The sequence below is a fragment of the Thunnus maccoyii genome, chromosome 18 (genome assembly GCF_910596095.1).
Source record: "Thunnus maccoyii chromosome 18, fThuMac1.1, whole genome shotgun sequence".
NCBI classification, from domain to species: Eukaryota; Metazoa; Chordata; class Actinopteri; order Scombriformes; family Scombridae; genus Thunnus; species Thunnus maccoyii.
In genome coordinates, this window is record NC_056550.1 from 23,005,601 (window position 1) to 23,032,534 (window position 26,934).

General features: G+C 38.7%; 1 protein-coding gene across 4 annotated transcripts in view; it reads right to left on the bottom strand.

Moving 5' to 3' along the window:
* LOC121883564 (acid-sensing ion channel 2) overlaps positions 1–26,934 on the bottom strand; it is a 409,332-nt gene that overhangs the window by 232,075 nt on the left and 150,323 nt on the right. For 3 of the 4 annotated variants that reach the window (XM_042391875.1, XM_042391877.1, XM_042391876.1), the window contains one exon: positions 8,332–8,382. The exons of the other annotated variant lie outside the window; for it this stretch is intronic. In XM_042391875.1, coding sequence (XP_042247809.1) covers positions 8,332–8,382 — 51 coding nt within the window. The remainder of the gene's footprint in view (positions 1–8,331; positions 8,383–26,934) is intronic. 4 annotated transcript variants of the gene reach the window in all.

Sequence of the window (26,934 nt, forward strand, 5' to 3'; positions counted from 1 at the left end):
TTGGAGCCAATCCTGGTCCAGTATTCAATTTATATAAGTGTGATGTGGTAACTTGAATCCTTTGAATGGATGTTTTTTTTTTTTTTTAGATGCATTCAGCAGTTAAACTTTTTAAATGAGGAAGAAGGAGCAGAAGTAATTTTAAGGAATTCATAATGAGGGACTTGACCTTTTTTTGGGTGGCAAAAAGCATATCAGATACAAATTATTGTTCAAAGTAGAGTTTTTTTATACACATCTTAAAACATGTCCGGAGGGGATCTTTAACCAGAGGCAAGTAAACGCTCTTCAAGGCAATTTTTTTCGCCGTGCAAAACAAGAAAAACTTTTGATGAGCATCGTTTAGGAAGTGTAAAGGAAATCCAGAGTGAAGCTAAACTTTAGTGACTAACAGTATAAAGATCATAGATGCAGTCAAAGTACAATTTAAGCAGCTCACACTGATAAATTATCTGTATTACACAGTATGTCTTTCTTCAGTGTTGCTTTTCTTTTACCCCATTAACCACTGTTGCAAAAGAAACTTTGCAAACTTCTGTAAGCTTCTTCAAAGTCAACATACCTGAGCTCCGTCACATCTTCTGTCATTCACTCCGACAACATAACATGCCTTCTTAATGGATTCTTAAATCGTTATCATTTTGAAAACATAATACAGGCTAAGAAACGAGTTATATTTATAGAATCTAAGTTAATAGAGTTTAAGAGTCAGTGCTCTCAATTTATGCGAGGCAGAGGCAGCCTTGAATAAAAAAGAACAAAGAGTCTCAAAGTAAAGCTCGAGAGACAGAGACGATGTAACACAGCAGGTAACAAGAGTGTGAACTACCTAATATTGGCGATATTAGTTTAAAATCCATCAGATTCCACTGCCAGAAAATGTAATGAAAATTAAAGAACAAGATCTAATAAAATGAGAGAAGGACATAAAGGATAAAAAAAAAAAGTTGAATTTATTCCCAAAGTAGAAAACCGCTTCAAACTACACTTTTTATGTCTCATGAAGTGTGCGTATGGGTGCAAGATTAATGTTTCTGATGGAATATGATCTGATTTCAGGGTAAACTGACTAGCTGAAGTGCTAATCTATGCCACCAAAATATCTAACTTTACACTAATTTGATTCATTGGATAAAACATGTATCCAGCTGGTGATGATTCAAATTAAAACTGGGGTGTCCCAATGTCCAATGCACATTTGCAGGCCTATATTTACATTCTGGGGCTCTAATGGAATATATTTGCCAGATCTTATACTGGCTCTTTATGCAGACCCTCAGTTCAGCCTCTGTCTCTTTAAGGCCCCCCACCTGATGTGCCCACTCTGTTCTGAATGGCCCAGAAGCGCTGCCTTTTGACTTGCAGGGAGCATTTTTACCTCATGTTTTAGAACTTTCACTATGTTTAACAAAAGCATCCAACTTTATAATAGTATATAAATAACAACAAAATCATAAAAAACATGTTATGTGCCCTTTAAAGGAACAGACCGTGAATTATTACATCCCTAGTTCGAGTCAGGAACCTTTTGTTTCAAGTCGTTCACCATCTCAACGTCAACTCTAATGGCCAAAAACATACTTAAAAATAATACTGGACCAATGTTAATTTCCTTAACAAAAACTATGACCAAATATTTTGGTCAACAACCTTTTTTTCCATGACTAAGACAAGACGATGATGAAACAGCACCGACATCATTAATAACTAACTGTGACCATATCAACTTTACCAAAATCTCTATTTTCGTTAACAAAAATGGAGACAAAACATAGCCTGTTTTTTTTAATATATATAAATTACAATCCATATATCTTGTTCGTTGGATGGCATGTGCAGCAGTTCTGTTTCCTGTGCTGCATGCACCATATCAGGACTACACCAGCACAATGAGGAGCACATCAACTATTTTACAGAAAACAAGTTAACATTAATGATGGCAACAACAGGGCCTGGGAGAAAGAAATAAGCTGATATTTGGGCTGAGATATATATACATAACCAAATGCAAATAACCAAATGCAAATAACCAAATGCATTGCTTTATCAGAAGGGAAGTAATGTGGCCATAAAAAAGCTGATAAGAATACCTCAAACCTGAAGAGACACATTAAAGCTCAACACAAATAAAGTGAGGGAGGTAAATGTCTTGGTGGTAACGTTAGGTTGTTTTTTTTTAATCAATATTAAGCACACTAGTAAGGCGGTGGTGATATATTATTATGTAGGCTGTGTTTTATAGCCAAATCAAACTCATTAAGCTAGGCTAGCAAATTGTTGTGAAGGAGCTGAGTAAAAATGCAAACACAGACCGGCCACGGCACGCAAAATAACCATCGGCTTAGATATATGGACTAAAAAAGAGGCTCACAGCTTCCTTTCTTGCAGTCAGTGCTTGTTATTTTAACTCCCAGGGTAATAAAGCTGAACACACTGTCACCCACACACTGCTCAGTCTGTCATTACTCTTGCGGAAGAGTGTACAGAAGAACGAGGGGATCCCAAAAGGAAAAAAAAAAAAAAAGTCTTACCATTATTACTGATAATGGAAGCAACATGGTTGCTGCTTTTCATTGCAACGGTGAACCAGTTCACAGGACAATCCCCAGGATAGTGATGAAGCCTCTGCATGATGTTTGTCATTTATATATTTATGTATTTTTGAAGGCTTATACATGTGACCTGTGTGCTAAACACAAAACTTAATGCACAGTCCTCCAACTTACTATGACTATTGAATGTTTTATTTGTATATCTCCTAAAATTTGATCTGCAATTAGCATTTTACGACCACCTGCATGGTCCACACCCTTCAGCCGGTGGTCACCATGATCCAGAGGGAACACACAATCAAATGACTGCCGGACAAAGTCAGACACCTTTTGCAAATCATCTGTTGCAACAGCGTGGTTGCTGCAGCAGTGTGGACTCATCCTCATCAAAGACTGTCCAATCAGATGGTCCAGTTCCTATTTGATGACCTCTCGTTTTCTTAAAATGAAGGACTATCTTACATCGGTGGCTGGCATCATGAGCTGGGACAGCCTGCTACCCAGCGAGTGGCAGAAAATGGCTATCCTCAGAGACCTGCTCCTTCCATTTGCAGAAGACGCAAAGGTGCTTGAAACCTGTTGTGTCACTTTCAGGGCAGTTTCAAGCAGTAGGTCTCCCTAGTTCATGCCAGGAGCTACAGGGATGTAGCTACACTGGCAGAGAGGTGGCTGAGTGCAAATACGGATCAAAGCTTCAGCGGCTGTTTCCTTGATGTCACGGCCAACGAGTTCTCTGCTCTTGCTGTGGCTGCATGTTTTGTTGTTGACCCCAGTGTATCAGCTGAAGCCCTTATTGAAAATGATGATATGACAATTCGGAAGACTACATTACTCACAGTGTGCCACCAAGACTGCAAGAGGAGCTGACTGAGGATGAGGAAGAGGAAATCGGTGAGTCAGAGGCTTCAGAGATAATTTCCCAAAGCGACCTAGATTTAGGTTTTTCATGGCAGTCGTCCATAGAGGCCCAGAACCTCCAAGACCTCTATCAAATATATATACAAATGGTCATGCTCACACTGAGGAATCTAGGATGGATTTTTGGACTTCTCAGAGTTGCACTGTGTTTGCACATCTGAAACCTTCAGCCTTGGACCTTTTCGGCATTACCAGCATCACAATCCTTTGCAGATAGTGTCTTCTTCAGTTTAACCAGTGACCTCGCAAGCGGCCGCCGCAACAGAGCAAGAACCACATTGGAAAGAAGTGCTTTTCTTAACTTAACTATCTAAATAGTATGATGGCTACAACACAAAACAATTACACAAAGACACACATGTGTGTTCTTTAGGCTGATTAAACAACTGTATTTTTAGATATTAATATTGACTATTTCAGCTTTAAACACTCTGACAGTTTATGAATCAAATGCTTTTGTTTCAGTAGTGAGCAAGAGAGCAAATAGTCAGACATACTTATTATTTGAAATGTACTATGAAACTTTAAAACGAAAATTTATATTTGAATTCATGTCTATGTTTGCTTCTCTTTAGGAAATGTAAATTGACACTTGAGAGAGAATGAGAAAGAAAATGGCTTATTTGCAAATCATTTCATACTGTAACTCACTCGGGTGACTGAGCCTGGAAATTAAACTTGGCTCTCGCTGTTTTCATCTGAACAAAAAAAAAAAAACTAAACAGACAAACATACATTATCTTTTAATGTTATAAAAAGACACAAGAGGACGGACTTTTGCCAACTTACAGTTGGTCCAGGAGTTGTTGGGTTAAACTTTGACTAAAATGACAAAAAAATACTGGTTTTGTCTGGACTAGATTTACTGAAATATTTAATATAATCTGACGGCTAAAAATACTAAAATGTGCAGTTTTCATTGACTAAAACTAGACTAAATAGTTACGGTTTTCTTTGGCTAAGATAAGACTAAAATGCCCAGACTTTTACTCAACTAAAACTCGACTTAAACAAAAAGAAGGGATGAGGTTGACTAGATATGATAAAAACTAACAAGGACATTTGACACAGGACTAAGGCTACATTAAAAATATTCTCTTACATATTAATGTATAGTATCAGCCTTAAAAATCTCATATCAATCAGGCTCTGGAAGCAAAGTTACCTGTTTTTTCTATGAATCCCTGTCATCTTCTGAACTGAGACGGTCTGTGAGGCACTTGTGATCTATTTAGTTACTAGATGATGCTTCAGTAATCACCTCAATGAAATAATTTTTTTCAGAGAGAGATTTTTGACATGACTTTGTCTTTATGAATACAGTTTGAGGCTAGGAGGAAGTGTGCAGGCAATAGTTTTTTAATTGAACAGCCTTGCACCTACGTGATGTGCATATAATTATACCTCTTCAACTCTACAATACCCTCACCCATTAAATACAGTATATGGCCTTTCTAAGAGTCTCCGCTCTTATTCATTCAGGGTTACGGTTTATGAAAGGGGTAATAATTTCTTCTGATTCTTCTGACATTGCTGGTGGTTGTATTTATTTCAGTTGTCTGTAATAGCATGCTGCAGGAAGCTCAACAGCACACACACACCGGCAACAGACCATTCTTTAACACCGTTAAGGCACCTTTAAGCACCTTGCGGCTGCAGTGACACATTGAGCCACTTAAAGGAGGCCTTCTGAAAATGGATCTGTTTTCAAATGTCTACCCTGAGATCTCAGAGTATGATTTAACAACAAGATTAGGAGGTTGTGTTGTTCCCAAGGTAACAGTCCCCACTTCCCCTTCCCGTGCATTGTGAGCGTCTGCACCCTTTGGCACGGGGACATGGCTGGGGAACATGACACGAGGAAATGACGAGACACAAAAAATATTTGTAAAACCGAGGCAGAGATGTCGAGGTCCAGGTAATCCCTTTAGTGGGAGCAAGACGTCGCGGTGTGTCTGACTTATACTGCTGGTAAAAACCACTTCTTTGCCAGTGCTTGAGCGAATAGTTGGACAGGAAAGCTGCTATGCCTTTGAAGCAGCAGACACATAAAAAACATACTGACAGGGGCTCATTATCTTTGTATGAGGTTTGAAAGACATTGGTGCACAGGGAGTATAGCAGAGAAATCTGGACAGTCAAAGCAAAAAGGAAAGCTGATCAAAAAGTGATCAACAACAATATGTGATAAAGTGAGTACAAGAAAAATGGACAAGAATCTCTCTCTCTAAATATGAAATTTAACAGTTTATCTCTCACCTATTCTGCAGCATCACTGTAGAGAAGGAGAGTTATTACAGATGAGAGGGATTGGCTCTCCTTGTCTCTTTTTTAATTGCCTCCCCAACTGTAATAGGAACCATCTATCACTGTCCGCAGCCAAGAGGCAGCCTGTGGAAATTCTCACGCCTCTGTTGAAGAGTGTATTTAATACTTCTCACCGTCAATAACAGCACAACATCCACTGTTCAAAATCCACCCATCTCTCAACCACACGCGTGACGTGCCTGCTGTCAAACACTCTAGATCCACTCTTCCTCGTGCGATGCATTTCAACCGTCCCCCCCCCCCCCCGTCAGACGTGAGCTAAGGAACGTTAAAGGAGAGAGAGAGCGAAGGGCCGACTTTAAAGAGTCAGCATCTTCACGTCTCCGGAGGTCGATGAGGTTCTCCGTTACAGCCACCAACACACTGCGACCAATCCATCACACACTACACCCAATATCTCTGTAACAATACGATGTTTTATCACATATATTAAATGTGTACAAAACCATTAAGCAATCTCTGCAGTAAAACTTACAGAACAGGTCTGATGTCTGGCTATAAATGCAGCAGCGCTTTAGTATTCTATCCAAAGGGCTGATTTTGATATAAAAGTAGACAGACAGATGGTTGTGCTTATGCCTCCTTTTGTTAAACATGCCGTTTTTTTTTTTTTTACCACACTCACAACACAATGCTAAGGTGCAGGAAGACCTTGAGAACCTTGTGAATTATAATTGTGAACTCCATCCGTACTTGTATTTTGTTAAACATTTGCTCTGATAAGGTTTAAAGATCTGCATCTTATACCAAATATTTGTATTTAACATAACTGTGAAGAGACTTCCTTTGAAGAGATTTTCAAAAAATGTTAAAATGTGACAGCTACTATAATATATTGGCCAAAATCGGCTTCTTGCAGGAACTGTATACCAATATTGGCTCATATTGTATGTAAGCAGATATTCAAACAGAAATGAAAGTACATATACATTTTGTTTCAATGTTTCTGTTGTATTTATGCTTTTATTTATGCTTAAAAACTTAATAATCATATTTCCAGGTCTATATTTATATTCTAGGGCTCAACTGGAACATTTGCATGATTTACAGTTTAAAACAACACTTCTTATTTATATTATACTGGCTCTTTATGCAGCCCCTCAGTTCAGCCTCCGTCTGAAACAGGCTGTTTTAGCTCCTGTCTCTTTAAGGCCCGCCTCCCAATGAGCCTACTCTGTTCTGATTGGCCAGCACCTGGAACCTGCTCGGGAGGCTACATAAACAAACAGCAGTAGTCGGATTTCACTTATTTTTTTCATTCTTCACTCGCTATGGAAACTTCTCACATACAGTACATCCATACATGTTCGATCCCAAAGTGGATTCAAAATACACAAGTGGACAACACAAACAACACATGGAACAACCTTAGCAACAAAGACTACTGAATAGATGGCTGTTTGTGGGTATGCGCAAACAATCTGACGTCATCAAGAGGTGGAAGTACAGGCAACATTGCAAACGAAGCGTTCAGAGCAGGCTGGAGCCCTGGTTTTTGACTTGCAGGGAGTATTTTTTTACATATTGATGGCTAAAGAGCAAAACCTCCTATCTGAAAAATGCACTATTTTGAGAAAACTTGTTTAAAAAAAACTTGTTGATTTCTTGCAGAATGCTATTTGTTAAGGAAACCCAATACATAATACACTGTTTTTGGACTATATTACTATATTATGTGGTATTGTTTACTGTATGTTTGTTTGGTTATTACGGTATTGTTAACAAATAATATTTCAACATAGTCCAAAAACAGTGTATTATGTATTGGATATCCTTAACCAATAGCATTCTGCAAGAAAACAACAAGTTTTTTTTTTAGTTTTCTCAAAAAAGTGCATTTTTCAGATAGAAGGTTTTGCTCTTCAGCCATCGATATATTATAACAGTGCAAAGATAAAATAAATCACAAAAAGCATGATATGTCCCCTTTATTATACTGCTTCAGTATATTTGTCAAAAATCATAAATCCCTAAACATTAATTTTTCTCCTTTCCCTTTTATTTCCCTTTAAGCAGATCATCTTATTCCATGCTGTCTGACAGTATCACAGTCTATATATAATTAGCTCCTTCCAACTCTTCATTGAAACTATGTGATGTTTAAACTGAGTGAGATATTCAAGCCCTGAACTCCATGTTTCTATGGATGCATAATTTCCTCCTATGGGAATATTCTAGATATCATGCACATCACATTTTCTCATGATTTAGGCTGCTGAGTGGAATACGTGGTACATTTGAAAAGGCTGCAAAGAATGAGTTGACTGGTCAGAGGGCTTTAACAGGTTAATAAACATATCTGAGGAATATCTGATATCACTATCAGCTGCCAAAATCCCATATTGTTTGGGCTCTGATGTGAGAGACTCAAAGTAATATGTATGTAAAAACTGTTAGCTTAGCTTTCTCTGCTAACAAAGATGTCTTCCTACTGCCCTGATTTGTGAAGTCTGTGCAAACTGAATTACAGATGGTTTCTAGTACCTATTAGAGTTCAAGCTGAGTGTGTGGTGTCATGTGTTACTCTGAGTACCTGTCCCTCTGCGGGTTCGTGTCTGTCCCTGGATTGGTTTCTACATTGATCCTGGGGGAGGAAAGGATTTAAAAGTCATGCAGCATTTTCACCAGTGAATACAAGTTAATACCTATTTACCTCCACTTGTGTGGAACAAATCCCTCTGTACGTTCCCAGACCATTAAGGTGAATCACAGACTTGCGCGCACAGAACAACAGCAGCTTGTCACAACAGGCTGAGCAATGAGACTCTAACAGGCTATCAAAGCCACTTAACATTAAACAAGACGCTGCACAATGCGGCTGAATAAAACTGTCAGAACATCCTCACAGCGTAAAGTACGTACTGAGTGATGACAGCATTTTAATGTTTAGAGGGAACAGAAAGAACCAGACTCCTTTGCCTTATTAACATTTCTGCCAAAGGTTTGAATGGATGGTGAATAAAACTGCATATCAAAGGTTCGCTCTCTTTCATTGATTGAAATAAGGGCATCCTGACACACTGAACAGATTCATTGAGTACACGTTTTGCATCTTTAGCATGTATACTGTGACAAAAAAACAGTCCACATACTCTGTATTCTGTTGACCTTATTTAATGCAGCTGTGAGTCCTGCAATCAACTTGGTCAGCAATATTTAACAACTTTACAGCATAAAAATCCAAGATATGTGATATAATAAATACAGAACTGAGAGAGCTCAAAAAAAAGGTAATTTGCTAAGTGTTACTCACACTAATATCACTTTATACATCTGCGAGCCTTGTGGCACTTGTGTCAGGTGGAACTGAGTGTTGACAGAGAATATGGTTTGGACTGTACCTCATCTGTGCACCTCTTTGCCAAATGAATAAATGTGAATAATGAGTTGATGAATTTATTATTAATTCAACAGAAAACACATTGGATTATTTTGATCACTACATGATAATCCTGTGCACAGTTACAGTTTAAGATCATCCATCTACCAGAGCGCTGAGCTGGAGCGGGAATAACGTAGAAAAATCTTCACATGGTATGAATTTCGGTGCACGCAGTTAACGTCTAGTTTGTCTTCATTAATTGAGAGTTATCTTTAAAAGCACACACCGGTTGCTGATCATGTGATGAGCGAAACTGAGGAAGCCACAATGCCAAATGTGTTTTTCGCTCAGAGATTTGTGATCATTCACGTACAAGAAGACGATCTAGACACCCCCTTATATGCGCTGGAATTCCTACTGTATCACAAATTTTTCTGGATTATTTTGATGTTTAATTAATCATTTGAGTCATTTTCAATGCAAAAATGCAAAACATTCTCTAGCTTCTTAAATGTGAGGATTTACTGCATTTTATATAGTCGTATGATAAATATATTTGGGTTTTGAGCTGTTGATCAGACAAAACAAGCAATCTGAAGACATCAATCTGGAATCTGGGAGACTAGTGGCTCTGGAGACAGGCAGTAATAATTTAGGACAAAATGATTATCAATTCATCAAGAAAGTGATTATCAGATTAATTTATAATAAAAAATAACTGCTAGCTGCAGTCCTACATAAATAAAATAAATATTACATTTAGAAAAATGTTTCATTGCCTCAAATTAAAATACTACATAATCTCATTTTAACTATTTGACTTCTGCCAAGTCGTTTTCCTGTTTTATTTCATATTCTCAATTTACTCTCACCTTTGCTTTCATATAAAAGAGGCATTTTTTTCTTCCATTTTAAATTTTTCATATTACATGTTTCATATTTTATATCACATCAAGACTGTGAATGTGGTTCATTGATTTTTCTTTGTTTGCTGCAACACTTCAAAGACTCTAAATGCTACACTCAAAGTGTTACTTGTCATGTAGCGTTGCTTTTTTTTATTTTTGTATGTTTACAAAATCATTATTTTGCTAATAAATTATTGAACTTCATCTGATCATGTATGCAGCCCAAAGTTTTAGCGTTTTTAACAAAATGCAGTCCTCGTGTAAAGTGTTTCAGGAGCAAAAGCACTTCATGAAAATACATGACACGTTCACTTTGGTTTTATAGATCAGATGACTTCTCTCAGGTCATTACGCTGAATACTGTTTCTATTTTCATTTCAGTCTCTAGGCTTTCCCTGAACGAGAACCATGTAATGGAAAGTAAAGATTTAGGGATTTTATGATGAGCAGGTAGTGTGGGTTATTTCGCCTTGAGAGGTGACGTAAATAATTACAGCGCTGCTTCAGAGACTTTTCATCATGTTCTTTCTCATAACTAGAGCTTTGTTGACAGTATAGAACCTGCCACATGTGAAGAGATAGTAAAAAAAAAAAAAAAAATCTAGTAGAGGCTTTAATGCTCTCTGGAGGAAGACTGGCATCAATCACATCAACGTCAAGCAGCCCTCGTCCTCCTTCAAGTCCAAATTCACACGGTGACAGATTCCATTACATTTAACACAAATGGCCTGAATGTTAAATTCAGCACCCGACAGGAAATGAAGCCTGATGGACGTGTATACTTTACTCTGCACATAAGCCGTGATGAGTAAACACAATGACCAAACATTTAAAATCACCATGTGGACAAATTGATTGCAGACTTCCACTTTTGGAGGGACAAAAGCGACGAGCAAACAAAAAAAAAACTGCGTTGTAACAGTATCATTCACTAATCCCTTTCCAGAGGTGCACATGACATGACCCAGTCATTTACTGAGGTGAGGACTGACAGCAGAATATCAGTAACCCATCTAGTACATTCAAGCAACCATTACAGTATCACTGCCATCCACCTAATGCACACACACACACAATACCCACTGAACACACACCATAAAATTAGAAAAAGTCCTTTTTTCTCTTATGGAGACTATTGAAACTCCACTCCAGTGATTGAATAGATCCAGATGAAAAGGTTCAACTCATTATTCTCCTGCGTGTTATTCAAGAGTCCTTCCTTAAACATATTCACTGGGAATTACACGATATAATCCATAATGAGAAAAGCTTCTGGTCTGCTGCTGGTGTGAAAGGCAATGCTCTAAACTGACTGATAGATAATCAGTCAATAGCTGAGTGAAGGTGTTTAAAAAAAAAAAAAAAAACACGAGCAAAAGTTTTGCACAGAGGATCCAACAAGGACACATTCACAGTCCTTCAGAGGTTACATGAACACATAATATACGTTCATTCTTCTCTCAGCTCCACAGCAAGGTTTTCATCACGTATGTAGTTATGTTTTCTTTTGTCGAAGCCATAGAGGAAAACTTTTCATTGTTCCAACTTTATCTGTTCAGGTTCACACACTGAACTGCAAACAAATCAAGGCTTTCAAAGTCTAATGAGTCACCATGCTCCTTCATAAATCAACAGCTTGCAAGAGTAATTTAACCCAATGTTTGTAACTGTCATATTCACTGTACATCTAGAATTATGTCATCAGTCATCAGTTTTACATCCTCTCATAGACTGTATATAAAGATAGACATAACAAGGTGTGTTACCATTAAATTTACCAAAATATTCTCAGTGCGCGTCCCAGAGCCGGTGAGAGCAGCAGGTTAGCTAACTGTCAATCACAGCTGTCAATCAACACCCACACAGCAGACATCAAAGCTACTATAAGTATTCAAACCTTATTAACGTAGGAGCAATAATTTCCTAAATGACCACCAGCGCACTAATTAGAGGGACTGAATTTAGTGACTGAGACCATGATGAAAAAAAATATTGACATAATAATTCCAGAGAGAAGTCAACGCTTTTTGAATGGGAATGAATTTTGGGGCCAGTATCTAGCGGCCGTTGGTGGCGTTACGCTTCAGGGTACTTCCAACATTGGCTTCAGGCTCAAACCGTGGTAGTTGCCACTTGGTGTGGACGTGTAAAAGTGCTGAAAAGCTGGCCTCCCCCTATTTTATGATATCATACAGATGATTAAGATGTAGTCTGCTATATGGGCAAAACATGTTTATGCCTCCAGCTGGTGGTGGGTTCTCCAGAGTACTTGAAAACCAGTTAGTCCAGTGGCCAACCCCAGTACTGTAGCTAAAAAAATACCTGCTGCCCCCATTTTCTCCATAGGCTACTGTTATAAAGAGACATTACTAAAACTGTTGATAGGGCATCTTGAAAGGCAAACAATTAGGCCCACTCTTTGTATTGTGAATTTTTAATTAATGAAAGTTGAATACTTTCCCAGACCCCAGAAAGGCTATGTGTATGATGTCATCCCGGCGTCAGTGTAGAGTCTATGGGCCAGAAGACATAAGGGTCCAGAAAGACTGAAGCAGGGGATGAATTGATTGGCATCTGATAAGCCTTCAAACTCATTAATCTGTTACTAAAACTGGACTTCCCTGATCGTATCTTAAACAACATTCAACCACCAACATCCCCCTTGCTTTCTTTTAACGTGAGGCTGCAAATGCACACCACACCGAAGCAAATGTTTTGCCTTTTTAACTGTTGGCACACAGATGAGAATTATCCATCTTTATTGAACTTTCACTTATTTAATATTTTGATTAAATGTAATCTTTTGTATTTTTCCTTGAGTTTTCAGGAGTTACATGTAAATCTAAGTATAAGTAGGTGTAAGTATGTAGGTGAATTTCTTTGTGTACATATATCTTTTATAATAGTTGTGTTTTTTTAAATGTGCAAATAATAGCTGTACAGGTAGTTGTTTTCGATCACCTCTCTGCAGTTCTCTTGGAAGATCCACACAATTTGGCATGTGTGCTATGTTTTGGTGTCACCAAAACTTGCATCGTTCTCTCTCCTCCTCAACTAAAAGAAACTGAAGGATTTGAAACATTTTAAAGTTCAAATAAACCTCTCTGGACATGCTGAAGGTTATGTCTTCAGCAAGCCTCGCATCTAAAAAGGTCATGTTTTTCAAAAGTGACCTTTATGATTAAGGTCTGGTTCAGTTTAGACAACCAGAGCTACTCGGTTAAGGTCAGGGTTAGGGTTTAGGGTTAGGGAGTTAGGGTTAGGGTTTAGGGTTAGGGTTAGGGTTTAGGTTTAGGGGTTAGTGTTAGGGTTTAGGTTTAGGGGTTAGTGTTAGGGGGTTAGGGTTTAGGGTTAGGGTTTAGGGTTAGGTTTTTAGGGTTAGGGTTAGGGTTTAGGGTTAGGGTTAGGGTATAGGGTTAGGGTTTAGGGTTAGGGTTAGGGAGTAAGGATTAGGGGGTTAGGGTTAGGGTTTAGGGTTTAGGGTTAGGGTTAGGGTTTAGGGTTAGGGTTTAGGGTTAGGGTTAGGGTTTAGGGTTAGGGAGTTAGGGTTAGGGTTTAGGGTTTAGGTTTAGGGTTAGGGTTTAGGGTTAGGGTTAGGGAGTTAGGGTTAGCGTTTAGGGTTTAGGGTTAGGGTTAGGGTTTAGGGTTAGGGGGTTAGGGTTAGGGTTAGGGTTAGGGTTTAGGGTTAGGGATGATCGTAGTCATGGTTTAGGAAAAACTACCTTTAAAAGGAAACCAACATATTTGACATATTTGTGTACCCATCTGTGGTACTGACCGTGACCATATAATGAGTCATTTAAAGCTATTTATACAAATGATCAATGGTGTCATTTTCTGGAGAGGACAGTCCCCTGTCTTTATTGCCCTTACGTGATGACAGAGCCAATTACAAGAAATGAAAGAACTGTTCTGTATTGAGTGAATAGTATGAATTATTTCCCCTCGAGACTCTACAGTAGTGATGATGTTGCTGACTCTCACCCAGAGCAGTAGATCAGAGTGAGCCGGTGGGAGGATGTTAAGAAGATCCTCTCCCCTCACCACACACACACACACACACAGCTGTGTGTAGCAAGTTGTGAGCCTCTTTAATCTGTTACTGCATCCTCTCTGGACCACTCTGTCAGCACAGGAGGGGGAAAAGAGCAGGATTACAACTCAGAGCCTCTCAATTTATTAGAGCCCTGCTGACTCCTGATACTCGACTCCAGCATTCCAGTTCACCCCCGATGCAAATCGGCTCCCAGTGAGACATGACACAGAGTCTGCTGCTGGGAAAGTGGAGCAGATGATTCACTGTACTCAAAAAGCCATAGAGATGACATGAGGAGAATGCGATGCAGAGAGGACAGATGTAAAAGGAAGGTTGATTACATGAGGGGGGGAGGAAAAGATAAGAGATGAGCGGGGAGGACGAGATAAGAGCGGAGAGGAGGAAGAGGAATAGCTGACCAGACAGGTTAGTTTATATTTGTTTGTGTTATTGAGAAGTTGCCGCAGTTGTTAGCAGATGTTGCTTCATCTTTTCTAGAAGGGCCATTAAGGCTGGGATGATTTTCAGGCCATTTGGATGTCACGGTATTGCTTTATAGCTCACTTCGCAGCTGCTTTTTGCTTAAGTTATTTCTCTCTCTGACACACTGTGGAGAGAAAGTTGTAGTTGTGAAGTGAAAAACACCTTGAACTGTTTATCTGAATTATGGTGTTGGTAAAAGCTGACTGTGATCCATCAACTTAAACCAAGGTCCCTCTATTAGTCCACTATGAAGTCGACCCGTGAAATGTAATTAACTCTAACAGGTAATGGGTGTCTCTTTTTTAGAAATCAATTAGTGGTAGTGGAGCAGAAAAAGAACAACAGTTTGAAAGGCACACAGTGATGAGTTGTGTGTTATAACGGAGCAAGTTTGAATCCAAATTAACACTAAAGTCACTGATTAGACTGTTAAGCAGCAAGTATGAAAAAGGTTATTAAAAGACTAGTCTAAAACTAGAAAAAGAAATCATAGCTGAAGGCTGTTTTTTTTAAATATCTATCATCCCAAATGTGTTCGACCTGTCTCTCCATTATGCACGGTACCTTGCGCTTGTGTCAGTAAACACTGACAGTTCATTAAACTTATTGTAGCAGAAAATAAACGTGCACAATTGAAAACGTCACTCTTTTTCTCCGATAAACCCAGGTCACATCTAAGCCACTCGCTGTGATAGATGGAATAATCTTTAACACAGACTTAAACAACATTATATACCTGCATTATTTGCACAAACATGCTTTTCAGTCTTAATTTGGTGATATTTCTACAACTAAATACTACACTACCTGATTGGCTTGATATAGGCAACATCTCCCTAAAAATGTCTGCTTCCTGCCACTTACTGACTATTACAGGAATGTCCAGCAAGTGTTCACATAACCTAATTTTATAGATGATTGTCAAGTAATTACACTGTTAAATGGAGAGGGCTTTAATTCCATTCTTTCCATGTTTACTTTAAATTTCAAACTTGCTCTAAGTAGTATTTTCGTAATTTTACACACTTTTGTCGATATTTTATAAATGAAAGAAAGAGATTTTATTCAAACAGCTGAGTCCAGATGGGTGATCTTTCATGTGCAATGATTTAAGCTCTAATTACATTTTGATGATGAAAGCAAAGTGGGTTAAGAAATTAAACAATTATTTTAAATTTGTTTGTTTTTACTTGCATATTATATTAAAACAACACCAGATGCAAAAAAAAACCTTTGAAGAACTAATTACATACAGTATGATAAGGTGAAAGTTCTTTCAAATAACCATTTTTTTGTTTGTTTTGTTTTGTTTTGTGTTTGTTTTTTTTGCATTTTTCAAAGAGGATACTAGTAGTGAAGTCAGTTGGCCTCAGTAATAATAAAAAAGCCTCACAGGCCCTGGTGGGAGTGCTCTGATTTTTCATGTTTTTATTGATTTTAGTCAATATTTTCTCAAAGCACACACATTTTGTGTGAGTTGTGGATTATAGAAAAGTGAATAATAGAGCAAGTACAATAGCAGATGCTGGTTTGGCAAATCACGTTGCCATTATACAGTCCAGACAACAGTGACTGCACACGTCACAAAAAAAAAACAAAACAGTTCTCCCTGGACTGGTCCTGTGCCCTTCATGAATTGACAGGCCCATTGAATGCTTAAGAGGGTCTTACTGCTACAACCCTCTTTTACTGCTCATCAAGCACCAAAAACTATTTTTCTGACTGTAAACTTATTGAACACATACGTATCTCTTCACAATAATTGAGGTAAACATCAGGGTTTTAATGCGCACAGGCACTATGAAGGGAATCGATAATGTTGAGGGTTCAAGGGCATTGCCACATGTTGCCGTTAGCAACATCAGTCAATATCCACTCTCTTCTCCACATGTGATCTGTTGCTGGAGAATGCAGCGAGCTTGAAAGAATTTATAGCACGTCAAAAGACAAGAACAAGGAGAGTTTCTTAACAGCGGGAACACACTGATGAGTACTATAGAGAAGTCAGTCATATCAGCTGCAGAAAACCAATGACAGTTATCAATCTTCTTGGCAGTGACATACCAACTGGGTGCCGTCATATCAGATCTCTTGTGCCTTTTGAATGCAATAATAGTGAAAAACAAACACCAAAAGAAATCCTATCAAGATCTGGAGTGATGAAGTCTGAAGCATTCTTTCAACATAAAGAAAATCTTATCAGAATAAGAAAGAAATTATATCAAATCCTGAGTTGACCTTGATGCAAAACAGATCACCACTCACTGCAGAGCTTGAACTGATGTGGATTTACAGAGCGACAGGTCATATTAGTGGTACAGCCTAATCATGTCAGTTACAGTGCATCAGCAAGCTGTGTCACTGAACTTTCATGTCTCATCATAGCCTGTAGGTTCAGAGAGAGCATCTGAGGCACTTAACAGGCCAAACATCCTTCCTGGAGGGGAGGGGGGGGGATGTGCTCACCAGTAAAGCCTCGAGACAGGTTTAGTTGTATGTAAAGCCTGCCAGTTTAGGATCTTTCAGTGCATGTTTTAAACAAGCACAGTAGTAGAGTTAAAGGAGCAGTCCACCCATTTTACACAAGAAGTTCAGTATTCATGAGCAGCGTCATCTGCGGCTCTGGAGGGAGCTCTCTGAAGTCTGAAAGTCAGTTATCTCTGATCAGAGTTATCTCTGATGACATCACCGCAGGCTTTTATTACATTTTTAATAAAAAAGCCTGTGTTACATATTCAGACATGCAGTTTAAAAGACAAGGGCCTAAAGTCAGGATACCTCCGCTGCTTCGGTTTTGACCCTTTGCTTAATTAGCCATGCTGGCAGCGTGGCTCTGTAGACTGATGTATTATTATCAATTGGTTGGTCCACTGCTTTGGTATTATCACACCTATACAGTGAAATATCTCTATATCTAATGGATGGATGGCCATGAAATCTGGTCACACACACATTCATTTTCCCCTCTGGGTGAATTTTAATAACTTTAGTGACTCACTGACTTTTCACCATCAGGTCAAGAGTATTAATTTGTCCCTGTCTCTTGGTTTATTTTACCAAATATCTGCAAAACTAAGTCTCAGCTGTACTTTGTTAGCATGTTAGCATGCTAAACTATACCTGCTAAATATCAGCATGGTAGTACTGTTGTTGTTAGCATGCTGATGTTGCTGTAGACTCTGCTCTCATCTCTGTCTACTGCTGGCTGTCAAGCTGGAGGCAGACTGGCTCTTTGAAAGCTGTTGCAGAAAACCTTCTGGACATGCCTTGCTATGAAAGAGAAACCTTTATTAACACCACATTGACAATCATAGGAACGGGCAATGTTGGCTGTGATTTTCAAACTCTCTAACAGTAAAACTCAGCTGATGGGGAGTAGTGGATGATACTATTTTGGACCGTAGTTGTTTTCTGATTCGGAGGCTGAATTGCTTAATCCTATAATCCTTGTAATATGATTGGTTCTGGTTCTGCCTTGCTCGTTATTTAACAGATTTTTTTTTTTTCTAAGCTCGCTTATTTCATCATCAACCGCATTTGGGGTTCAAAGATATCAAATAACAAGAGTCTTGCTTAACATAGTTCCCCGTCTGCACCACTGTATCCAGTAACAACAAACTGCTGGTGTCAGCAAAAACCTGTTTAGGTGTGAAGCCAAAACCATAAATCACATCTCGCTGGCTTGTTGATCTTGTTTGGGTATTGTTCTGGGTGTTGGAAAACAATCCTGTGCAAACTCAATCAAACTAAAAAGTTCTTCAACTCCCCCCCCCCCCCCCCCCCCCCCCATGTTCTTTTTCTGTCTGCTTGACTAAATTTGAGTCTCAACACGGGTGGCTTAGTGGAAACAGAATACAAACTACTGTTCAATAAACAAAATCATATTCAGAGCTTTTATCTAATCCTCACACATTTGCCTTTAATAAAAAAAAAACAACCATTCTTGTGAACAAAGTTGAGCAAAGAAAGAAAGAAAAGAGGGTAGAAAAAGGGCAGCAGCAGCTAATTTATCATGAGAGATGTGCTGCATCCTTCTATGTTAACCACAGTAATACAGTACACAGGCACTAATGAGGCTTTAATTGCATTGTGCCACTTTCTAATGTGACCATGCCTTAAGGCTGTGTCAGTGTTTTGGTGTTTGTTATACTGTACATGTTTTCAATAAGCCTATAATGTTTCAAACAAAGATAAAGATTCAGTATCATTTGTATGGTCGCAAATGTCCCAAAATGTCCAAAAGTGAAGAATAAAGGCTTTCTTACACCATGATGCTGATTCTCTCCACTGAAACTCACACTAAGGAACGTCTTTTATAGCTTCAGGCTCTGTAAAGTTGTGGTAAGTGCTGTAAGTTTGAGTGGGAAAAGAAAGGAAGACTCTAGCAGACCTGTCCTCTCCACCCAGAAACAAAGGAGAGATTTCATCTTAATCATGTGCACCGAAAAGCAGGATAACGTTTACTAATTTCAAAACAAAAACTTAAGCACATAAATCTCTGCTTTTCATTTCACACCACTCTCACACCTCAGTGGAAATGATCACTGTGAAGAGCCATCAGACAGAAATTGATAATAAACACGTTCACAGACAATACTGACCTGCTGACATCATTCTGATATTAAAGTAAACAGCGGTTTGGTCCTAAATCTGTAAAACTCCCAAGTGTTTTGATTCTCCTTCCCACTGAGTGTTTTTATTCAGGTAAAGGTGCTACAAGTAGTGTTTTAAATGACTTAATCCTTTATCCAAATTAATGCACCATTACTAATTTTGAAACATTAAGATAAGGCACTAAGATAGGCCGTTTCTACTGGCCTCTCCACATTTTTCAATGTCTCCTTTATGGCACCAATATACAATAAACATTTGATTGTGGAGAGTATGGAGGAAGCCACTTCATCACTACAGCAAAGCAAAATATCTTTGTGACCAGAAGCAAAGGAGTATTTTGGAACGACTCCACTATCAAATATCCGTGTTGTCAGATGTTTAAAGTAATTTTTGTAAAGATATCACATCAAAATTGCTAATGCTATACTGATGTTTAAAAATATTACACATTGCACCTTGAAATATAAGATAAATGGCATCATCATTCGTTTTTTACACCGGTAAACCCAACAGCAACACATTATGCGTCCTCCAACTGAGTGCCTTTCCAACTGGGTCAGACTGGTCTCCAGCTGCTTGACACTGACTTTGCTCAACGCTGCATACGGAAGATTGAAGAAAGATAACAAAGAAGGATAGTGAAAGAGGGTACTGGTCATCTTGGCCAGCACCATGTGGGCTCCCCGGTCTAGAAATAACTGGGCATGATTTCAGACACAAAGACGGATAGATGGGGCTCAGAATCTATTGTGTGCTCCCAGATATGACCAATCGGCTAATACGCTGTTTAGGACACACCAGTACAGAGGAGCGGGAGCTGAATTATTAGGCCATTATATATTTCTGTCAGCCCTTCCAAGGATTTTTCCTCAGAAATTCATACTTATATAAATAACAGCCAGCGAGCAAAGAATAAGGACACAGAGAAGAAAACGACATCAACATCTGCACGGGTAAAATGTTCAGTTGACACGTTGGCTGATCTGGGAAGTTTCATCTTGTCAAAAGGTTGATGATTCATAATGCTTGTTCACCAGTATTAAAAAAAATAATAGTATGGGGTGTATTCAGGTTTAAAATAATTTTAATATTTACATTATGGGTACATGTAGATTCAGTAGATTTGATTTATTGATTGTGACAGTTTTAAACATTAAAGATGCACTGCACCGGAGTTAGCTCGAAGCTAATTTGCATCCGTAGTCCCCCACAATCAAAATATACAACAGCACAACAACAAACAGTACAAAGCAAAACACACAGAACACACCATACAAAATACAAAATACAAAGCTACACACAACAGCACATCACATACACCCACAATGTCAATTAGAAAGTAATAATGATGTAAACTTGTCAAATTAAAAGCGAGACTACCTTCGCTAATGAGAAGACCATAGATGGAGTTTAGACTCAGTGGTCACACAGCTGATTGGTCTTTAGTAGATTTTTTAATTTGGCCTTGAATGTATTGATTGAACTGCAGCTCTTCATATCATCAGGTAGGACGTTCCACTGAGTTGTGGCTTTCACAGAGAAAGCTGACTGCCTAAATGCAGTGTGATGAAATGGTACAATCGTGTAAATATCTTGATTCTGACAGCGTACTTCCACACTGCAACAAACCTTGTTTTTTATATCAACGATAGATCACTACTATTAGTATGTGAAATGTGTCATTCATAATATTGAACTCACAGAGAATGATTACCTGCCTCCAACTTCACTGTTTTGATTGACTCTCCTCACACTGATCAACCTCATTTCCATGATCAGCAGGCAGGTGCTTTTAACTAAAATGTTTAAAAACCAATTTGATGCCACTTGCTCAACACCAAACAGCAGACAGACACAGTTAGTGAAGATAGTGGAGCATTTAGTAGTTAAAGAGACAGATATTTACCTTAGTAGTTGGTGGAGACCAAAAACTAAGCTCCAAGTAAATCTTAATACATACTAACATGTTTGCCATATCAACTTAAAGGATAGGTTCAACAACAGTCAGGTGGCCATATGAACATGGAAACAGGTTTTTCTTGCTGTAATCATTCCTCCTGTTCATACTGTCCATTAGAAGATCCCCTGCAATGTGAGTGATTGGGGACAAAATCCACAGTTCTGAGTAAAAATGTATTTAAAAGTTTATCTGAAAATAATGTGAGACTTCAGCTGACTGAGTTAGTCACATAAAGTGGATATCTTCCAGAGTTACAGTCTTTTTAATAAATAAATCCCCTCTTTGTGTCTCCGTGGACATCGTTTCTCCTGTTCAGCTGCAGTAGAAAGATTGTGAGAAAAAGAGGGAATTTGGCTCTAAAAAGACTAACATTGAAAGATTGTGATTAGATTTGATTAATTTGGATTGTTGAAGCCTCACATTAGCTTCAGTTAAACTTCTGGAGGCTTGTGGATTTTGTTCCTAATCACTTTGGAATGATTACAGCAAGAAAAACATGTTTCAATGTTCATTTGGGCGCCTGACTGTTGTTTTAAGACAGACTTGGAAAAACTGTGAATCCTTTCTTTAAGAGATGATAACATGTCAGTGTGAGATGTTTACAGCTTGTTTCTTCTGCCCCAAGTGGCAAAAAATAAATGCTATTGCAAGTTCAAAATGATTTCTTACAGATAATCTGGCATTAAATTATCTTTGAGTCTTAGACATAAGAACATGACTTTGTTGTAATCAGGTAATTACAGTCTATATGCTATATAGACTTATACAGGTAATGCCACTTCAAAGACAGAGTGCGGCCCAGTGGTCTATTATGAACATCATGTATATCATGTATCTCTGTTTTGATCATTAATTCACTTGTGGTTACATATGAGCATAATTTGTAGGAGATTGGTTTAAAAAAAAAAATCCAATTGGTCATCAAGACTAATTATCTTACTTGATCAATGTCACAAAACCCTTGATGTTGATCAGAGAACACTTTTCCCCAGCTGTAGTCGTGCAGCTCATCGTATTATTAACCTCTCATGTCTCTCTAGAGCCTGTTAGTGCGGCTCCTCATGACCCTGCTTTGATCTCCACTTACACACATTCTGCTGAGCCGCCACCATGCCGGCTCTACTCGACACCCGCCGGGTCTAATTTGCACCGCTGAATCATGTGACTCGCTAAGCTAAAGCAATCAACAACCAATACCGCTCGGCAATTCATCATCTTTTCTTTCAAGAGAACATGAATTAAGTAAATACAAGGCTAATCAGACATAATAAAAAAAGTGTGCGGTTCACAGGAGATTATTCTGACCACTGCTTTCTAATAGCGTCTTTATGGCACAATGAACATTTTGTTGCTTCAACAAAATGAACATTTTCTCTGTATGCAGTTTTTTTTTGTCCCTGGAGCACAAGCTAAACAGAAAACATTTGGCAGGCGTTAGCTGCCTGGCACCAACCGGTGGCTAAGTCTATACAATAGGTGCCAAATCTAACAGCAGCAGCTAAGTCTGGTGGAGCGTCTGTCAGATTTCACCTGCTGTTACCACGGAGGAAGGGATGATCTGTGTTTCGCTCCAATTACAACACGGCTAATGGATCCTATTCATCTATCTCCACCTGTAAGACAGTCAAGACGCTAAGGGTTACAACTCAGTGTTTTCTGACTGGTGGACACCCTAGACAGTTGATAAAAAAAAAAAAAAAAGAAATAGAGAAGAGACGAGACATAAAATCAGAACGGGACCATCTGCACAATGTAGTACAACAGCACAGTAGACAAATGTCTTCCAGACTGGTGGACAAGCTGTAAGACCAGTGCTGTCCAGCTCAACCAGTCGGTCATCATTACTGGAACCTGCCCGGGTACTCGGGAGTTTGGCCGGCCTGCTGTAACTGCAGGACGGTAGAGTCTGGCAGGGCTTGGTTTAGTCCTCCCGCCTACAATGTTTCTCCTGGCTGGAGTGACGTTATGCTGGGATCTGCCTGCAATCTGTTGACTGGTTGGCAGGGATCAGTGGATCGCTCCCTGCTGTCCCATCATGCATCAGTACCTGACACACTAAACTCTATGTGCTTCTGAGGAGAGACTTAGTTTTCTAAAAAAGTATCAATGACAATGAATTAAAAGAAAATATGATAATCAATTAAAAGTTTGTTATGTTTTAATTAAGCATGCTGCTCAATTGTGGATATTTACTGGTTTCATCTTAGTCCGTTATAATAAATTTGGACATGTCAACCTGGGTTTAGGAAAAATAAGAAATGCATTTTTCATTACAGTATTTTCTGAAGTTTTATAAAGCAAATGATTACTCAAAAAAAACAATGTGCAGCTTATTGAATAAAGACAAATCGTTAGTTGCAGCCTTAGTAATATAATGAAATCATGTCCTTGGTTGTCAAAACAATGACAGTACAGATAAGAGAATTCCACCTTTATTCTTGTCCTTTTAAGTTTAAAAGCACAGAAATGTAATTGTTCTAGTGTCAGAATTAAAATATTGTCATTGTGAATCTCTCAATATTTGTTTCAATTGATAGAATAATATTTTAGTATAACTATTGAATGTCTGAAACTGTGAAAATGTGTTATCTCAGTTGCCAGGAGCTCAAGGTGACGTCTTCAAATACTTTATTTTGTCCGACCAACAGTCTAAAAACCAGAAGATTCAGTTTTACAAGACTATTTGACAAGCTACAACCAGCATACTGTTCAAAACATTCTGTCCATCCACAAATATATTAATGGAATAATCATTTAGACACTAAATTGTTGACTTGATAACATTACAAAGACGTTACATACACCATACATTGTGTTGTGTGTGTTCTGCCCCCAAAATTATACATCAGTATGAATCACACATGTTGTCTTTATTGCGATTGTTGCATTCTGTCATCTAAATTATTAAGGAAACAAAAACTTTTTGTCAGCCACCTTCTCAATGACACTTTCATTGTCATGCCAACGTGCCGTGCTGAATAACATACACATTAATCACGTTGGAAAGAAATCATAAAGCATATCCAAAGCATTAGCATCTAATTTCCCCCCCCCCCCCCCCACACACACACACACACATACATACAATGTGTAAATACATTTTAAGCACAAAAATAAATCATGTAGAAAAAGCTGCTCTCACATGTATTACCATTTATATTGCGTTTGCAAAAATATAGCATTTCCTATTGTTTTGTTTGTCATGTACCAACACCTTGGTTTTTAAAAAAAATAATGAAACATCCCTGCACGCACTTCTCAGTAATGATAAATTATCTCCATTAGTAAACTGAGCATTCTTGGTTTTGACTCTGGCGTTACATGACATAATATGCAAAGTCAGATGGAGCAGTAGCACAGCGGCGAGCTCTCTCAGCACTTTAAATCTGGTGTTAGACACGCTGCTTTCCTAATGTGTGTTCCAGTAATGAGCCCAGAAGAGAGAAAATATCCTCTAAATGTTTCATCCGTTTAAACTATTTAGCCACTCTTACAATTTTAGACTCATTTGCACACGGCGCATGTGATGGACGCGGATTTACATAATGTTACAGATACATGTGCAGTTATGGTCTGATGCGTGTGTGACGAGGGCAATAAGGAGAGGACGGGGGGGAGGGGGGGAGAGACCGACAACGACACCTGAGGAATTTCAACCTCAGGAAATAATGTATCAAGAAGAAGAGAACTGACGATGAGGCACACAGACTCGTTACTGACACAAGACAGAGACGTTTTCAGAATAAACCAAATGTTTTATTGAAATAATCAAAAAGGCAGAGACTGAAGCTGCTCGAGAGGAAAGAATATTAACAGCCAAATGAAAGTTACTGAAACCAATAAGGAGAATAAAAATAGTGCTTTATTACAATTACAGCTACAAAGGCCTTGATACAAAATCTAAAACCGTAAGGATCTAAAACTGCAAGTCCATCTGGGGAAACTGAGCTGAGGCCACTTGTGAAGAGGCAGACTACACTGAGGAGTTCCCAGGAGTGCTACTGCCTACTCAGCTCAGAAGCAACACAGCAATGCTCACTAGTGCAATCCCAGTGCTTTTATTCACATGCATAAAGTGTAGAGACCTCACCATGGGTGCCTAGCATCCCGACAATACGGCACTCTGCTTCACTGAAAGAATGGAAACTAATAAAAAAAAGGAACCAGGAATGAACGACCCAGTCGGTTTGACGATACAAGCAATAAAAAAAATGACAACTCAAGCAAAACAAACCATAAGGCTGAACAAAACCATAGCCAAACAGCAGCAGGTGAACCCATGAAGGAAGAACAGAGCTTAACAGGGCTCATCAGGCTGCATGCTAAAATGATAGCCTACATTTTGATGCCGTGTCCCTACTGAACACACAACGACACACAATATGCTCAGCTGACTACGCTCAGTCAGATCCAAGCTAGAACGGATGGCAGTCAACTAAGTATGCAGTGTAAAGAGGCTGACTTGTGCATGTTAAGTGATCATTTTAACTACATACCAACGGAGACAGAGTGAACATGGTGCCGTATATAATCTGACCCTGGTTGGAGGAGGAGTCAGGCCAGGGGCAACACACTACACACGATACTGTTACACCACCACATATGCATCACTGCAAATTCAAATTCCCTTATTATTCATATGCAGGCTGTAACATACGTGCTCAGACACACAGAAGAACAGCTAAACACACAGAGCCTAAAGCGACACGGCTCCACCTGCTTTAGATTCTGTCCAGCGCTTCCTCTTTCTCTCAGCGGTGACCAGGTGTCCTTTAATAAAACCTTTTCCGGGATTATTACAGGCATGAAGAATATGGGAAAAGTGTACAAGAACGTGCACGCAGGCACTGAGTCAATGACCACCTCCGGCTGCCGGTACTGTACGTCTCAATCGAACACGCTCCGAGAGTCTCAGCGATGACTTTCTGCCTGCTTTAATGGGCAAATTGAATGAGATGCCCTTAGTACAATCACATCCTCTAAAAAGGCTATTACTGACAAAAGTGCTAAAGGCTGAATGGGCTATCAGTCATGAAATCGATCAAGTGTTGAACAGAGTTCTCAACTTATACAATGGAAACCGTCGGGCAACTTTTAATGTTGCCACTTAAAGGGAATAGTAGCGGTACATCAGATCTCACAGAGCATTTCAAAAGTGAGACAAAATAACGCTAAAGATGAGACGGCTAAGCTTCATCCAGCAGGTATCTGGGAAATGTCTGATTTATGATAATTAACATTGCAATATAATAGAAAATATAGCAGCAGGGTAATTAAAAAGTACACATGGGATAAAATAACTCAATAAATGTGCACAAGAGCTCAATACAACATATAATAGTATAGAGAATGTTGAGATTTGTGTGAAACGTGTCTGTTTTGTGGAAAAAATTCATATATGTCAACATGCGAAACCAGCAAATGGCACAGTTTGTCTGTTTAAACTTTAAAAAACGAGAATATTAGGCTTTAAAGATAATATTAGGAACCTGAACGAGTGCAGGAGATGAAGAGGTGAAAGGTGAGACGCTGACACGTGTCTTTGAAAACTACTGTAAGCCTGCACAGACAGGAAATTAAACGGAGGGAGAAAATATGGAAATTCAACACACAGACAACAGATGAGACAGATGTAGAACTAGTAGAGAACAGCTTTAAATGGAGGAGATGACATAAAAGAAGAAATGCAGTAATAAAGGAGGATCTGATAAGAAGTTAAGTGTTTAAGAGAGTCGCAATCAGACAATTTCTTAATCTGCTTTTCATTTCTATTTTTTTTTTGTGCTCAGTTGTGTGTTTTTTGCATATTAGCT